Below are 17,257 nucleotides of genomic sequence, written 5' to 3'. Positions count from 1 at the left end.
CCGAGTACTTTTGATGAGCTGTTTATAAATGAGCGATGGAGTAAGATATAGTCATAAAAAATCTTTGCTAAATAAGGGTTAATAAGAAGGACTTATAAGAAAAGTATGATGTGGACAAAGACAATCTTTAACAGGAAAAGAAACACAATAATTTTTATAGATTATTTGTTATCTAGCTAGCTAGCTAACATAATTCACAATCAAATGGAAATCTACCATTATGACTAAATGTGTGTTAGAAGAAATGGTCCTATCTTTCTGTCTATCTAATCAAATGATCTGTTTTTGTCTGTCAGATATGTAGTGTACACAACCATGCACAAAGACAGTATTCTAATACTAATAACTTCTGAGATCCTTTTTCAGTTTGGGTGTGAGTAGATGTACATGGGATAGTGTGTGGAACACCAGATCAGTGCATGTGATGGCACTTTTCCACTTACACCAAGGCTAGAACGAAATGACCCCAAACAAGTAATTTACACCAGTATTTATGTCACTACTGAGTGGAGCCCAGAGACTTTGGGCTAGAACCTCATCAGTATTAAATTGATGATGTAAATATGTCTATTCTACATTGGTGCTGGTTTAGATGAGTTAGGATATCAGACCCTTACATTTCTGTCATACTCACTTTCTCCAGAGGTCTCTCAGCCAATTCTGGATCCTTATATATCTAGGCTATTGGCCAAATCCTAATTTCTTTGAAGTGAGGGGCTAAACCTCAGTGACTTCAATGGAATCAAAATTTGGCCTCATTATCCCAAGTTAAATTTTCTTTAGAAAACACTGGAAAAAGTTTCTCTTCAAGAGTCTTTACACCATAGCAAGAATGACACAGCTCTTACATAGAGAAGATGGGTGAGGTAATATCTTTTATTGGACCATCTTCTGCTGGTGAGAGGGACAAGCTTTCGAGCTACACAGAGCTCTTCTTCAGGTTAAAATAATAAAACACAGCTTCCTGAGTCTTTTTGTCCCCTAACACGTCATTAATAATACAATAATATCCCAACAGTATATACATATTCATTTCAGGAGGAACTTAGCCATGCAGAAACTTCTTTTCCACCCTTTTATCATTGTGGGGAGCAAACCTTGAGTTCACTCAGAAAACCCCATCAAAGATATGACATATGAGCACTCTCAAGAGAAGGCAAACATTGAAAATCCTATCTTACCAAACACTCAATATCTCTCCAGGCCTTCCCACCTGCAAACCCACCTGGAACAAAGAAACAAATAAAAACAACAAACAAGTAAACAAAAATAAACTAAAAATCTGATAAACAAAAAAACCTAAAGAAAAAATGCATTGATACCTCAGGCAGAGTTGTTATCCTGAAAAATAAGAAGAGCCAGAGAACGCAGTAGGGACTTAGCTATGGTTACTGATTTTATGTGCAAGATTATCACAAAGAATGGTGATGGCTAGCAGTCGATAGATAGATAGATAGATAGATAGATAGATAGATAGATAGATAGATAGATAGATAGATAGATTCCAAACTTAATTATATTGATGTAAATCTTTAGTATCTACTTTTTTTTTTGAATTGTTTGTCTGGATTTTTGTGTGTGAAAATACCCAATTCTGCATTAACAGATTGCACAGTATGTTCTCATGAAGATAATAATGTCATCAGATTATTATATTTATAGAGAAATACAGAATAAAATCGTGATCAGTGGAGAAATATAGACATTTTATTCTTCCTGAATAACCTCCAACCTATCAGTTTACTCAGTGCACCTTTCATGTCCTTGTTTCTCATGCTGTAGATGATCGGATTCATCATTGGGGGCATTATGGAATAGAGAACAGCCACCAAGATATTCAGATCTGAGGTTGAGTTGGAGGTGGGTTTCAGGAAGGCAAAGGTGCCAGTGAATACGAATAAGGAGACCACAGTGAGGTGAGGGAGGCAGGTGGAGAAGGCTTTATGCCTACCCTGCTCAGAAGGGATTCTCAGCACTGTTTTGAAGATCTGATAATACGACACAGTTATAAAAGCAAAGCAGATTAAACCTAAAAACACACTAAGAGAAATAACAACAACTTCACCGAGGTGTGAGTCAGAGCAGGCGAGGTGGAGGAGCTGGGGGATTTCACAGAAGAATTGATCCACCATTTTGCTTCCACAGAAGGATATCGCAAACGTGTTCCCGGTGTGCAATGCCGAGTAAAGTATACAACTGATCCAGGCAATGGCTGCCATTTGGACACAAGCTCTCCTGGTCATCACCATCTCATAGTGCAGTGGTTGGCAGATGGCGATGTATCGGTCGTACGCCATAATGGTCAGTAAGGCAAAATTTGCTGAAGCAAAGAATAAGAAAAAAAAGACTTGGGCGACACATCCAGAATAAGAAATCGAACTTGTGTTCATCAGGGAATTGGCCATGGATTTGGGGATGGTGACAGAGATGGAGCCGAAATCTAGGATGGACAGATTCATCAGGAAGAAGTACATGGGGTTGTGAAGGTGGTGGTCGACGGCTATGGCTGTGATGATGAGAAAGTTCCCCAGCAGGGATATCAGGTAAAGCACTAGAAACACCACAAAGTGTAAAATCTGCAGCTCCCGAACATCAGAGAATCCCAGGAGAAGGAATTCGGTCATAGTGGTTTGGTTGGACATTTTCTTCCTCAGTACACTGTGTAATGGCTGTGCAGGGAATGAGAAGGACAATGGTCAGGATTAGAGTGACAGAGAGAATGGCCCTGTTTCTCCTTTCCCTAATATCTCATTATATGAATGTCAAAGGTGCATGGAACTCATCACTTACAATGAGTATGTGTTGATAGTGCTCCTCACCTCTGACAATCCATCAGTCATATTATCACACTAGTTTAACCTCCTTTAAACTCAAGAGAGCTTCATCACTTTACCCAATCTAAGGATTTTGCCCAAGGTGTGGCTTGATAAAATTAAGTATGAAGGATGGAACAAAACATACTCCAAATCCGGACTCTTGGGCTCTACTCTTGTCTCTGCTATGTGACCTTAGGCCAGTCATTTCTCCTAGGTGCTTCTGAAAATCCAACTAGGCACCTAAATACCTTTGAAAACATGGCCCTGTGTCTTACTCTGTGTAAGTTTTGCACACCCATTTACAGCGTGGCAGCCATGTGGAGCTAGACCAGGAGATCAGGGTTCTAGTCCCAGTGAGCTCCCATATGTCCTTGAATGGGGTCAGGATAGACAGGCTTTGGCTGCCTGGTTCAACTCTAAACCGGGGTTTAAAGAAATTAGTCTGTATGAAATATTCTGTGTGCTGCCAACTTTACTGGTTATTCAATTGTTACCTCCATGCAACCTACCCTTTGAAAGAGAAATCACACAGATGTAATAGAATAAATGGGTTTGAAATCAAGCTCTTATCAGGCAATATTAATGTTCTTCAATTGATTTAAAATTTACGGCTAGTTGGAAATTTTCAGCTCTGTTATTTCTAATGGAGATTGGTTTTTCATCTAAACAACACCACCAACAACAAAATCGTAGAATCTGTCTGCTTCCCTCAAACATTTTGGGATTCTTTTGTAAAGAAACTAAAAACTCAAAACTCAAACTTTTTTAGTTTTGTGATTTAAAAAATCCAGTTTTCAGCAGAAAGTTTTCATTTCCGAAAAACTGGGGGAAAAAATGATTTGGGGTTTGCTGTGAAAAGTCAACATTTTCCCGAAGGGTGGAAAAATTCCAATCAGCAGCAGGTATTTGATTAAACTAAGAGTAAAAGTCATAATGAGTTCATAATGTAAGTCTTATTTAGGATCTTAATTTTCCCCTGTATGTTGATCCCCCAACATATTTAATTGAAATAGCAAACTTACTGTGCTGATTTTTGTGGATATTTTTCCAACAGAAGACACATTCAGTCATCCAGCACCAGGATTCTTTGGTCAATATCTATCTATAGACCAGAATCTAGAAGCTAAAGGCACAGGTATCTGAGAATCCTTTCCCCACCTCCTCATTCTGAGACTGAACTGACAGAACTAGACTCAAACCTGTTGCTCTCTGCAGATGAGCTGTGTGTAGCTGGCATTGAGCATCACTGGCATTAAAGGACTGATGCTGCGGGAAGGTGATTTATTCATGTCTATTTCCTAAGGGCTTGCAGGACTCACTCCCTGGAGCCCTGCACAGCTCAGCAGCAGAGGCCCACAGGCAAGTGCATAGATGCCTAGGTGATAAATCCAAAAGAGCCATTCTGTCCCTCAAGTCTGGCCCCCACATAGCACAGGCCTATGATCTCCCCCAGTGTTCCCTGATTCCAGCCCTGCTTCTGTGTAATCTGTGGGCCAGGATTACAAAGATGAAGACAGGCACCTACAGGGATTGATCAATGCTCCTAAATGAGCTAGGTGGTTAAGTCCCATGGTCATTCAGTGGGAGTTAGGTGCTTAACCTTCTTAGATGCTATTGTAAATTCCAATAGGCACCTGTCTCCTTCTTTAGGTGCCTTTGTAATCCTGCTCCTCTGTCTATCTTGTTCACTTCCAAGTCCCAGGCTTCTCCTGAATTTCACATAATGAAGGCTGTGATTCGCAAAGGAGCCTATGGGAGTAAGGCGTGTACATCTTGGGCTCCTAACTCCTTTAGACTCCCTTGAGAATCCCATCCTGAAATGATAACTAGTACAGCCAGGGATCTAGAGAGAGGAGGTCACAAGATGCCAAGAATTCTTGTAATCTAAGCCCAGCTATGCAGCTATGTTAATTCAATTCTCTGTGCCTCACTTTACCAAAATCCGTGGCATAATAATTGAGACTGGATGAGAAAATTCATAATGAAACTTTTATTTAGAGATGATCCATGATTCAATTTTGTTTGAGCTTTTCATGAATTTTCATAGATCTGGTTGAAATATTTGTCTTTTTTTTCCCCAACAGAATTTGCCTGTGTTCCACAGGAATATAGGAACCAGTCTGTGTTTAGTCAACAGAGGAAAACCCATGCTGTGATGGAAACACTTGCCAGATTGCTTTCTGGGGAAGACAGTTATAAGAATGGATCCAGGGAATGGTTCTGTATCTCTGAGCTGTTTGGACACTTTCAGGGAACATTCCAGATGCAAGACAGAGATCCCGAAAGTTATTCTGGGTAACCCTGAGAGACTTATGGAAAACTAGCAGATTACCACATCTCTGCTGTCACTTTGGACTGACAAACTTGGACTGTCCAAACCTGTTAATGTATTTTACCTGCTTTAACCTCTCAATAACTTTCATTTCTTTTCTTAGACAATAAACCTTTAGTTAGTTTACTAGAGAAATTGGCTGCCAGTGTCGCCTTTGATGTGAGATCTAGAGTATCCATTGACCTGGGATAAGTGACTGACCCTTTGGGGTTGGGAGGAACCTAATATAATGTGATTTTTTGTTTTAATAACCTTTTATCACAAGGTCCAGTTTATCTGGGTGGTAAGATTGGCTGGAGATCCTAGGGGACTGTCTGTGACTCCATGGTAATACTAATATAGTGATCCAGGAGTTCACATTTATTACTGGCTTGGTGAAAACTAATTATAGAATATACCACCAGTTTGGGGTGTCTGCCCTGTGTTCTAACAGTCTGACCTGAGATTGGCACTCATAGTTGTGAGCAAGTCCAGACAACGTGACAGCAATGACTGAGGAAGAATGGTCCAGTGGTTTGGACACTAACCTGGAACCTGAGAAACCCAGCTCAGCTACCTGTTTTGCCCTGGATTTCCTGTGTGATCTTGGGCACGTCATTCTGTCTGGACAACATGTTCCCATCTGTAACATGGATATAATAGTACTGCCCTGCCTTGCAGGGCTAGGGTGAGGATAAATATATTAAAGAGTTAGTGGTTAAAACAGAGGTGGTTAGAAACTTTGTTTCCTCATGAAAATTTTGGGTTTTTTGTCAAAGAAAACCCCAACATTTCTCAACACTGAACTTTTTTGTCTGAAAACTGTCAAAAACCATTAAATTAAATTAAAAAATAAAATTTTCAGCCAAAAATATTTGTTTTTCGAGTTTTCATTTCTTTAAATGAAAAACAGAAAATTTTTCAAGGAAAGTGAAGACTTTCTATGAAAATTTTGTTTGGTGAACCCTGCAATTTTTCCATTGGAAAGCATTGTGATAGAATGTTTTTGAGCACTCCTGGCTCAGATACTGCAGTCATGGCAGCCATACAGACACTTTAGATAGACAGAGCAGTCAATAATGGGACATACACATGCACAAAGTAATATTTGCCCATAAATACACAAACATATACACGTAGAAACATGCACAATAATCCACAGTCACTTCATACATGTAGTCACACAATATTTTTCACTAATAAACACACAATATTGTGTAATCACACACACAACAATAATGCACACTTGCACTTCAGAAGAAGTACTGACAACACACACAAAAGTTACACAGTATTTTTCAGTAATAAACACATGATATTGTACATTCACATCATGTATGTTTTCAAGGACACACACAGGAATAGAAAACTCACATGCACATTGATTTCAACTCAGGTATACACTCACAATAATGTACACTGATAACAACACACATGTGAGCGGTGTATTTGACTAGCAAACACACAGTGAAAGCAAAGTCTCAGTACATTGCACTCATAATGTAATCTCACAAAAAGAAACACATAAACCAGATCTACGCTAGAAACTTTCACCATCATAGCAATGTCAGCTTGGAAGTGTGATTTTTTTGCAACATTTCTATACCAGTAAAATCCCTAGTGTAAACATGGCTAAACCAGCTTTAAAATGCTTCTGCAATGTGGCTTGTTTCTCTCAGAGAACCAGTGTAAGCAATACCAGCAAAACTACTAGTACAGTTACATTAGGAAAGTTTATTTGTATTGCTATATCAACAAAACTTTTCCAGTTTAGACCTGGCAATACATTCTCTCACAATACATTCTCTCTCTTCTTCTCATATAAACACTGTGATGGTACCTCCCATAAGGCTTTATGGAAAAATGCTTAGAATGTGTTTTATGCTACATATGCCATGTAACATATCTCGTAATGGTTATGATCTACTGAATGTATTAATCCTGTTTGTATGCATGTATCATTTTTGTATTCGAAGTTATGAATGTTATGAACATTGGCTGTACACTTGCTTGATTAATAAGTAGCCTTAGAACATTTGGTCACTTCTTCGGAAAGGAATGTGTAAGTTAAGTGCTCAATCAGGAAGCACTTAACAGACAAAAGAGCTTAGAAGACTCCAATCCACATAAGAAGTCTCCCTGAGGACATTCAAGGTAGCATGTGGGTAATGGCTGCTACCTACAAGTCCTGAGTCATGCATGTGCATGTGACTTGCCCATGTGATTCCGAATCTCCATTTTGTGACTGGATTCTACACAGGGGGAGGGAGGGGAGTATACCCAGAAGAGAAAGTCTATTTAAACCCTTGGGAGACCCCTCCATGTTGTCTTCAGCTGGCTAAAGAGAGAGCCTCTCCACACACACACACACAGACACACACACACACGATACTGAAAGAAACTGTAACGAAGGATAGAGACTGCAAGGGGTGTGAGTGATTGCTGGACCCAGGCTAAAAGGAGATTAGTCTGTAAAAGGGAACATTCTGGAACTGGTGAGATTATCTGTATTCAGTCTGATGAGACATAGATTTGCGCATTTTATTTTATTTTGATTGGTGACTTACTTTGTTTTGTCTGTTACTACTTGGAACCACTTAAATCCTACTTTCTGTATTTAATAAAATCACTTTTTACTTATTAATTAACTCAGAGTATGTATTAATACCTGGGGGAGCAAACAGCGGTGCATATTTCTCTATCAGTGTTATAGAGGGCGAACAATTTATGAGTTTACCTTGCACAAGTTTTATACAGGGTAAAATGGATTTATTTGGGTTTAGACCCCATTGGATGTTGGGCACCTGAGTGCTAAAGATAATCACACTTCGGTGAGCTGTTTTCAGGTAAACCTGCAGCTTTGGGGCAAGTAATTCAGACCCTGGGTCTTTGTAATCTGCAATCTGTAATCTTTGTAAGCTGTAAATTAGCATGGGAAAATAGTTTTTAGTTTGTGTAATGACCCATCCACTCCCAGTCTTCATTCACTTTGATGGTGTCCAGTTTGGAAATTAATCCCAGTTCTGCAGTTTCTCATTGGAGTCTGTTTTTGAAGTTTTTTTGTTAAAGAATTGACACTAGGTCAAGAATGACACAATTCTTACATAGAGAAGATGCGTGAGGTAATATCTTTTATTGGACCATCCTCTGTTGGTGAGAGGGAAAAGCTTTTGAGCTACGCAGAGCGCTTCTTCAGGTTAAAATAATAAAAGACAGCTTCCTGAGGCTCCTAACATGTCATTAATAATACAATAATATCCCAACAGTATATACATAATCATTTCAAGAGGAACTTAGCCATCCAGAAACCTCTTTTGCACCCTTTTATCATTGTGGAGAGCAAACCTTCAGCTCACTCAGAAAACCCCATCAAAGAGATGACATATGAGCCCTCTCAAGAAAAGGCAAACATTGAAAATCCTGTCTAACCAAACACTCAATATCTCTCCAGGCCTTCCCACCTGCAAACCCACCTGGAACAAAGCAACAAATAAAAACAACAAACAAGTAAACAAAAATAAACTAAAAATCCAACAAACAAACAAAAAAGAACAAATGCATTGATACCTCAGTCTGAGTTGTTATCCTGAAAAATAAGAAGAGCCAGAGAACCCACTAGAGACTTTGCTATGGCTACTGATTTTATGTGCAAGGTTATCACGTAGAATGGTGATGGCTAGCAGTACATAGATAGATAGATAGATAGATATATTCCAATCTCAATTACATTGATAAAAACCTATAGTAACTACTTTTTTTCTTCACTTATGTTTGTCTGGATTTTTATTAGGGGAAATACCCAATTCTGCATAAACAGATTGCACTGTAATGTTCTCATGAAGGCAATAATGTCATCAGCCGATTATATTCATAAAGAAACACAGAATGAAACTGTGATCAGTGGAGAAATATAGACATTTTATTTTTGCTGAATAACCTCCAACCTATCAGTTTACTCAGTGCACCTTTCATTTCCTTGTTTCTCATGCTGTAGATGATAGGATTTAACATTGGGGGCATTATGGAATAAAGAACAGCCACCAAGAGATTCAGATCTGAGGTTGAGTTGGAGGTGGGTTTCAGGAAGGAAAAGAGGCCAGTGAAAAGGAATAAGGAGACCACAATGAGATGAGGGAGGCAGGTGGAGAAGGCTTTATGCCGGCCCTGCTCAGAGGGGATTCTCAGCACTGTTTTGAAGATCTGAACATATGACACAATTATAAAAGCAAAGCAGATTAAACATAAAAGCACACAAAGAGAAATAAGAACAACTTCACCTAGGTATGAGTTAGAGCAGGCAAGATGGAGGAGCTGGGGAATTTCACAGAAGAACTGATCCACCATGTTGCCTCCACAGAAGGATATTGCAAACGTGTTCCCGGTGTGTAATGCAGAGTAGAGAATGCCACTGATCCAGGCACTGGCTGCCATTTGGACACAAGCTCTCCTGTTCATCACCATCTCATAGTGCAGTGGTTGACAGATGGCGATGTATCGGTCGTACGCCATGATGGTTAGTAATGCAAAATTTGCTGAAGCAAAGAATAAGAAAAAAAAGACTTGGGCGACACATCCAGAATAAGAAATCAATCTGGTGTTCATTAGGGAATTGGCCATGGATTTGGGGATGGTGACAGAGATGTAGCCAAAGTCTAGGATGGACAGATTCATCAGGAAGAAGTACATGGGGTTGTGAAGGTGACGGTCAAGGGCTATGGCTGTGATGATGAGAAGGTTCCCCAGCAGGGATATCAGGTAAAGCACTAGAAACACAATAAAGTGTAAAATCTGCAGTTCCCAAATGTCAGAGAATCCCAGGAGAAGGAATTCAGTCACGGCGGTTTGGTTGGACATTTTCTTCCTCAGTACACTGTGTGATGGCTGTGCAGGGAATGAGAAGGACAATGGTCAGGATTAGAGTGACAGAGAACATAAGAACATAAGAACGGCCATACAGGGTCAGACCAAAGGTCCATCTAGCCCAGTATCCTGTCTACCGACAGTGGCCAATGCCAGGTGCCCCAGAGGGAGTGAACCTAACAGGTAATGATCAAGTGATCTCTCTCCTGCCATCCAACTCCACCCTCTGACAAACAGAGGCTAGGGACACCATTCCTTACCCATCGTGGCTAATAGCCATTAATGGACTTAACCTCCATGAATTTATCCAGTTCTCTTTTAAATGCTGTTATAGTCCTAACCTTCACAACCTCCTCAGGTAAGGAGTTCCACAAGTTGACTGTGCACTGTGTGAAGAAGAACTTCCTTTTATTTGTTTTAAACCTGCTGCCTATTAATTTCATTTGGTGACCCCTAGTTCTTGTATTATGGGAATAAGTAAATAACTTTTCCTTATCCACTTTCTCCACATCACTCATAATTTTATATACCTCTATCATATCCCCCCTTAGTCTCCTCTTTTTCAAGCTGAAAAGTCCTAGCCTCTTAATCTCTCCTCATATGGGACCCTCTCCAAACCCCTAATAATTTTAGTTGCCCTTCTCTGAACCTTTTCTAGTACCAGTATATCTTTTTTGAGATGAGGAGACCACATCTGTACGCAGTATTCAAGATGTGCATCAATTTACATAAGGGCAATAATATATTCTCCGTCTTATTCTCTATCCCCTTTTTAATGATTCCTAACATCCTGATTGCTTTTTTGACCGTTTCTGCACACTGCGTGGACATCTTCAGAGAACTATCCACTATGACTCCAAGATCTTTTTCCTGATTTGTTGTAGCTAAATTAGCCCCCATCATATTGTAGGTATAGTTGGGGTTATTTTTTCCAATGTGCATTACTTTACATTTATCCACATTAAATTTCATTTGCCATTTTCTTGCCCAATCACTTAGTTTTGTGAAAGCTTTTTGAAATTCTTCACAGTCTGCTTTGGTCTTAACTATCTTGAGCAGTTTAGTATCATCTGGAAACTTTGCCACCTCACTTTGTACCCCTTTCTCCAGATCATTTATGAATAAGTTGAATAGGATTGGTCCTAGGACTGACCCTTGGGGAACACCACTAGTTACCTCTCTCCATTCTGAGAATTTACCATTAATTCCTACCCTTTGTTCCCTGTCTTTTAACCAGTTCTCAATTCATGAAAGGACCTTCCCTTTTATCCCATGACAACTTAATTTATGTAAGAGCCTTTGGTGAGGGACCTTGTCAAAGGCTTTCTGGAAATCTAAGTACACTATGTCCACTGGATCCCCCTTGTCCACATGTTTGTTGACCCCTTCAAAGAACTCTAATAGATTAGTAAGACACCGATTTCCCTTTAGAGAAACCATGTTGACTTTGCCCAACAATTTATGTTCTTCTATGTGTCTGACAATTTTATTCTTTACTATTGTTTCAACTAATTTGCCTGGTACCGACGTTAGACTTACAAGTCTGTAATTGCCGGGATCACCTCTAGAGCCCTTTTAAAATATTGGCGTTATATTAGCTATCTTCCAGTCGTTGGGTTCAGAAGCCGATTTAACGGACAGGTTACAAACCCTAGTTAATAGTTCCGCAATTTCACATTTGAGTTCTTTCAGAACTCTTGGGTGAATGCCATCTGGTGCCGGTGACTTGTTAATGTTAAGTTTATCAATAAATTCCAAAACCACCTCTCGTGACACTTCAATCTGTGACCGTTCCTCAGATTTTTCACCTACAAAAGCCGGCTCAGGTTAGGGAATCTCCCAAACCTCCTCAGCCATGAAGACTGAAGCAAAGAATTTGTTTAGTTTCTCCGCAATGACTTTATCGTCTTTTAAGCGCTCCTTTTCTATCTCTATCATTGAGGGGCCCCACTGGTTGTTTAGCAGGCTTCCTGCTTCTGATGTGTGGCCCTGTTTCTCCTTTTCCTAATATCTCATTATATGAATGTCAAAGGTGCACAGAACTCATCACGTAGAATGACTAGGTGTTGTTAGTGCTCCTTACCTCTCACAATCAATCAGTCATGTTATCACACTAGTGTAACCGCCCTTAAACTCAACAGAGCTTCATCACTTTACCCAATCTGAGGATTTTGCCCAAGGTGTAGCTTGATAAAATGCAGTATGAAGGATGGAATAAAGCACACTCCAAATCCCACAATTCTTGAAAAGAAGGACCCTCCATTGCAACCATCATCAAGCTCACAACTTGGCCATGAAACAAAGACTAAAATGCCAACACAGCCTGATTCCCACTTTGTAGGGCAATATGACGTAGACTCCTCCAGCATCGTAAGTAGCAGCTCATCTGTGCTGTTTCTACCCCAAGCTCTGTGCCTAGACAGCCTGCTGCCTGCTTCCAAATTGATTTATGGCAACAACTCCCAGCTGCACTTCTGCCTGCATGTAACAATGGGCTAGCAGCATCCCTCCATCATCGCTATGTTTTATCATTTACTCTGTGCTGTGTAGTGCAGGGACACTTGGGCTCTATTCTTGTCTCTGCCAGTGTCCTGATGTGTGACCTTAGGCCAGTCATTTCCCCTCTTTCTGCCTCTGTTTCCCTTCCCTCCCTTTCTTTGCCATGTCTAATAGGACTGTAAGGGCTTTCGGAGAGGGGCAGTGGGGCAGATTGTTAAAGGTATTGAGGCACCTACTGGGACTTTCAAAAGCATCTAGGCCCCCAAAACCCCTTGAAATCAATGAGTTGTAAGCTCCTAGGTGCTTCTGAAAATCCCACTAGGCACCTAAATTCCTTCGAAAACATGGCCCTGTGTCTTACTCTGTGTAAGTTCTGCACACCCATTTACAGCGTTTATACTCAGCCCGCAGCAGTGTGGAGCTAGATCAGGGTTCTACTCCCAGTGAGCTCCCGTATGTCCTTGAATGGGGTCAGGATAGACAGGCTTTGGCTGCTAGGTTCAATTCTAACCCAGGGTTTAAAGGCACTGTTCTGTAAAATATATTCTGTGCGCTGTCAACTTTACTGTTTATTCAGCTGTTACCTCCTCACAACTTTCCCTTTGAAAGAGAAATCACACAGATGCAATAGAATAAATGGGTTTGAAATCAAGCTCTTATCAGGCACTATTAATGTTCTCCAATTTATTTAAAATTTATGGCTGGTTGGAAATTTTCAGCTCTGTTATTTCTAATGGAGATTGGTTTTTCATCTAAACACCACCACCAACAACAAAATCGTAGAATCTGTCTACTTCCCTCAAACTTTTTGGGATTCTTTGGTAAAGAAACTGAAAACTGAAAACTGAAAACTCAAACTTTTTTTGTTTTGTGATAAAAAATTCCAGTTTTCAGCAGAAAGTTATCATTTGCAAAAACTGGGGGGGGGAAATCAATTTGGGGTTTTCTGTGAAAAATCAAAATTTTCCCGAAGGGTGGAAAAATTCCAGTCAGCAGCAGGTATTTGATTAAACTAAGAGTAAAAGTCTTAATGAGTTCATAATGTAAGTCTTATTTAGGATCTTAATTTTTCCCTGTATGTTGATCCCCCAACATATTTAATTGAAATAGCAAACTTACTATATTGATCTTTGTGGATTTTTTCCCAACATATGACACCTTCAGTCATCCAGCACCAGCATTCTTTCGTCAGTATCTATCTATATATCAGAATCTAGAAGCTAAAGGCACACACAGGTATCGGAGAATCCTTTCCCCACCTCCTCTGAACTGACAGAACTAGACTCAAACCTGTTGCTCTCTGCAGATGAGCTGTGTGTAGTTGGCATTGAGCTACACTGGCATTAAAGGACTGATGCTGCAGGAAGGTGATTTATTCATATCTATTTCCTAAGGGCTAGTGGGACTCACTCCCTGGAGCCCTGCACAGCTCAGCAGCAGAGGCCCACAGGCAAGTGCATAGATGAGTAGGTGATAAAGCAAAAAGAGCCATTCTATCCCACAAGTCTGACCCCCTCATAGCACAGGCTTATGATCTCCCCCAGCGTTCCCTGATTCCAGCCTAGCTTCTTTCTTATCTGTGGGCCAGATTTACAAAAGGGAGACGGGCACCTACGGGGATTTATCAATGCTCCTAAATGAGCATTGGCTAAGTCCCATGGTTATTCAGTGGGAGTTAGGAGCTTAACCTGCTTAGATGCTATTGTCAATTCCAATAGGCACCTGTCTCCTTCTTTAGGTGCCTTTGTAATCCTGCTCCTGTGTCTATCTTGTTCACTTCCAAGGCCTGGGCTTCTCCTGAATTTCAGATAATAAAGGCTGGGATTCGCAAAGGAGCCTATGGGAGTAAGGCGTGTACATCTTGGGCTCCTAACTCCTTTAGACTCCCTTGAGAATCCCAGCCTGAAATGATAACTAGTACAGCCAGGGATCTAGAGAGAGGAGGTCACAAGATGCCAAGAACTCCTGCTATGCAGCTATGTTACTTCAACTCTCTGTACCTCACTTTACCAAAATCTGGGGCATAATAATTGAGACAGGATGATCCATGATTCAGTTTTGTTTGAGCTCTTAATGAATTTTCATAGATCTGGGTGCAATATTTGTCTTTTTTTCCCCAAACAGAATTTGCCTGTGTTCCACAGGAATATAGGAATCACCAGAGTCCAGTGCCCTGGCTCTGACGGGCCAGCAACAGATACTTCATCACCCACAGCCTGTAACAACAGGGATGGGATGGGGAGATCTGCCCCCACTGTAGCATCTGCAGCATCTTCTGCCTGAGTCTGAAGAGGGCCTGAGACAAGGGCTCTGGGAGAAGGGAACTGCCTCAGGCATCTCCATGGGGTATGAACTCGCAGTCCCACAGCTCTGCAGGACTCCACCAACCCCACCCCAGCAGGGGGCTCGGTGTGCAGGAGGACGGGAAGAGCACAGCAGTCCTGACCCCCTCACCCAAGCAGATATACCCTGGCTGGGGAGGAAAGGACTCAGAGTACCACGACTGCCCCCTGCCTCTCTGTGGGCACCATGCTGATCCCGAGGGGTGGGGGGACAGTCACCTGCTCCTCTTCTGGGACAGAGCAGGGGTCCCATGCCACTGTCCCAGCCTCTCTTTGAGGGCCTCCTGCCAGTGTCCACGTAGGACACTGGATCAATGGGGCAGAGTCCCTTGCATGGCCCTGGAGTGTCTGAATCCAACCCTGAGAATCAGCAGAGCTTTATGGGACTAAATGTGTCTCTTTCCCCAGGCTCCTGGGAACAGCCCTGCTCAGAGCAGTGATTCCTGGAGGGACCAGAGCAAGCAACTGGAGAGGGAGGGGCAGGTACCCTGCCCCCTCTCAATGGACAATTCTGCACTAACCTCCACGTCAGGGTGATTCCCTGTGAGTGAGTGGCTGGTTGGAGACCTGCACCATGGTGGTTTAATTCATTCTCTCATCGAATGTAACTGTGAAGGCTTTCATGATCAATGTCAGTGTCTCACCCTGCTGGTCATTTTCTCCCAGCGATATCTTGTGGCAGTGATTTCCTCAGGTTAGCTGTTTACTGGGTGTGACTGGGCAGAGGCCACCCTGGAAATACTGTTCAGAAAAGTGACTGGGACAAGTAGAGGAAGGATGAGAGTGGGGAAGGAAGGAAGTGGTGCCCAGGGCTTGCCAATGGGGAGAAGGAGGAGAGAATGGAGAATGGGCAGGTGTTTGGAGCCAGGGGTGGGGGGATGCTCCCTGGGGCTGGGGCCATTTTAGGGGTGTGGGACTGAGCAGAGGAGGGGACTGGTGGACAGAGGGGTTAAGCAGGGATCTCTGAGGGAGCTCAGTCAGGAACTCTTGGTGGGCGATGGAAAGGGGAATCTCAAAGAACAGGGGCTGAGAGGGGCTGTGGTGTGGAGGGTTGCGAGAGGGAGGGAGAGGATTAGGGACTGTGGGTGTTTGTTTGGGGGTCTGGGCTGTGTGAGGCAGAGGGAGGGAAACACTCAGAGAGTAGGATAAGGGGGTTCAGTGGGTGGAGGATGCAGCAGGGGCTGGAGTCAGAGGGCCTGAATCTCCTCTTCCTTAGACCAGACATACTCCATTGTAACACCATGGACTTACCCTGCAGAGAGTGAGAGGGGAATCAGGCTCCTTGTCTCCAATGGAGTTACTCCTGATTTACACCAGGGTGAGTGAGAGGAAATCAGCCCCATTGACTGCAAAGGGATTTGCCTCAACATCCCACCCCACCATAAATTGACATCTAACTTTCCTTAATGTTAGTGTGAATGTAAGTTAAATTGACATCTAACTTTCCTTAATGTTAGTGTGTTTTGGTGCTGATTTTTTGTGCCCAGATAGAGATCAAACCAGGGCTCAGATCCTCACAGCAGGAAGCATTTCCAGTGCTCAAGGCCACCCCAGCAGCCCTTTGGGGGAAATAAAGTTCCAGTGTTATTAGCCAGAGTTTAGCTCTCAGTTGGGCCCTTCAGCCTCAGAAGTGCTTGGAATCGTGCCGAATGGATTACACACGGCAGGTGCATGGAGACAGCATGAGCTGGTTGAAAGCTACCTATAAGGTGGAATGTTCTGGCTGGCAAAACTGCATGGCAGCTGGGCACTTTGAGTTCAGAGCTGACCCTTAGAAGACATCTGAAACTAAGGGCATGTCTACACTATGAAATTAGGTCGATTTTACAGAAGTCGATCTTTAGTAAGCGATTTTATACAGTTGATCATGTGTATCCCCACTAAGGACATTAGGTCTGCGGAGTGCGGCCTCAATACCGTGGCTAGCATCAACTCACAGAGTGGTGCACTATGGGTAACTCTCCCACAGTCCCTGCTGCCCATTGGAATTCTGGGTTAAGCTCCCAATGCCTGATGGGGCAAAAACATTGTCACGGGTGATTTTGGGTACATGTCATCAGTCTTCCCTCCCTCCATCCTTGAAAGCAACGGCAAACAATCATTTTGAGTCTTTTTTCCTGGGTTATCCATGCAGACACCATAGCATGGCAAGTATGGAGCCCGCTGAGCTGGACACTGCTTTTGTGAACATTGTAAACACCCCACTCATTATCCTACACTTTGTGCAGAGCCTAGATAGGAGCTGCCAGCACAAGGAAGATTGCGAGGAGCACATGGAACAGACTTTCCTGAAAACACTAGATGTGGCAATTGGGACATCATGGAGACATTGGGGCATGTTGATACAGTGGAACGCCCATTCTGGGCCCGGCGAACAAGCACAGACTGGTGGGACCGCATAGCGTTGGAGGTATGGGATGATTCCCAAT

The 17,257-nt window shown here is 42.2% G+C and overlaps 2 protein-coding genes across 2 annotated transcripts; both read right to left on the bottom strand.

The window, feature by feature from the left end:
* Window positions 1-1,685: 1,685 nt before the first annotated feature.
* Window positions 1,686-2,642, bottom strand: LOC135888305 (olfactory receptor 14A16-like). The gene has a single exon (XM_065416117.1). It carries the CDS (start codon window positions 2,640-2,642, stop codon window positions 1,686-1,688), a length of 957 nt encoding a protein of 318 aa, XP_065272189.1.
* Window positions 2,643-9,024: 6,382 nt separating this feature from the next.
* Window positions 9,025-9,981, bottom strand: LOC135888015 (olfactory receptor 14A16-like). The gene has a single exon (XM_065415824.1). The coding sequence runs from the start codon at window positions 9,979-9,981 to the stop codon at window positions 9,025-9,027; it is 957 nt and encodes a 318-aa protein (XP_065271896.1).
* Window positions 9,982-17,257: the final 7,276 nt, after the last annotated feature.

This window comes from Emys orbicularis, chromosome 13, assembly GCF_028017835.1.
Source record: "Emys orbicularis isolate rEmyOrb1 chromosome 13, rEmyOrb1.hap1, whole genome shotgun sequence".
Taxonomy (NCBI): Eukaryota; Metazoa; Chordata; order Testudines; family Emydidae; genus Emys; species Emys orbicularis.
Note: the sequence above shows the minus strand (reverse complement) of the source record. Positions and strands in the feature narration are given on the sequence as shown.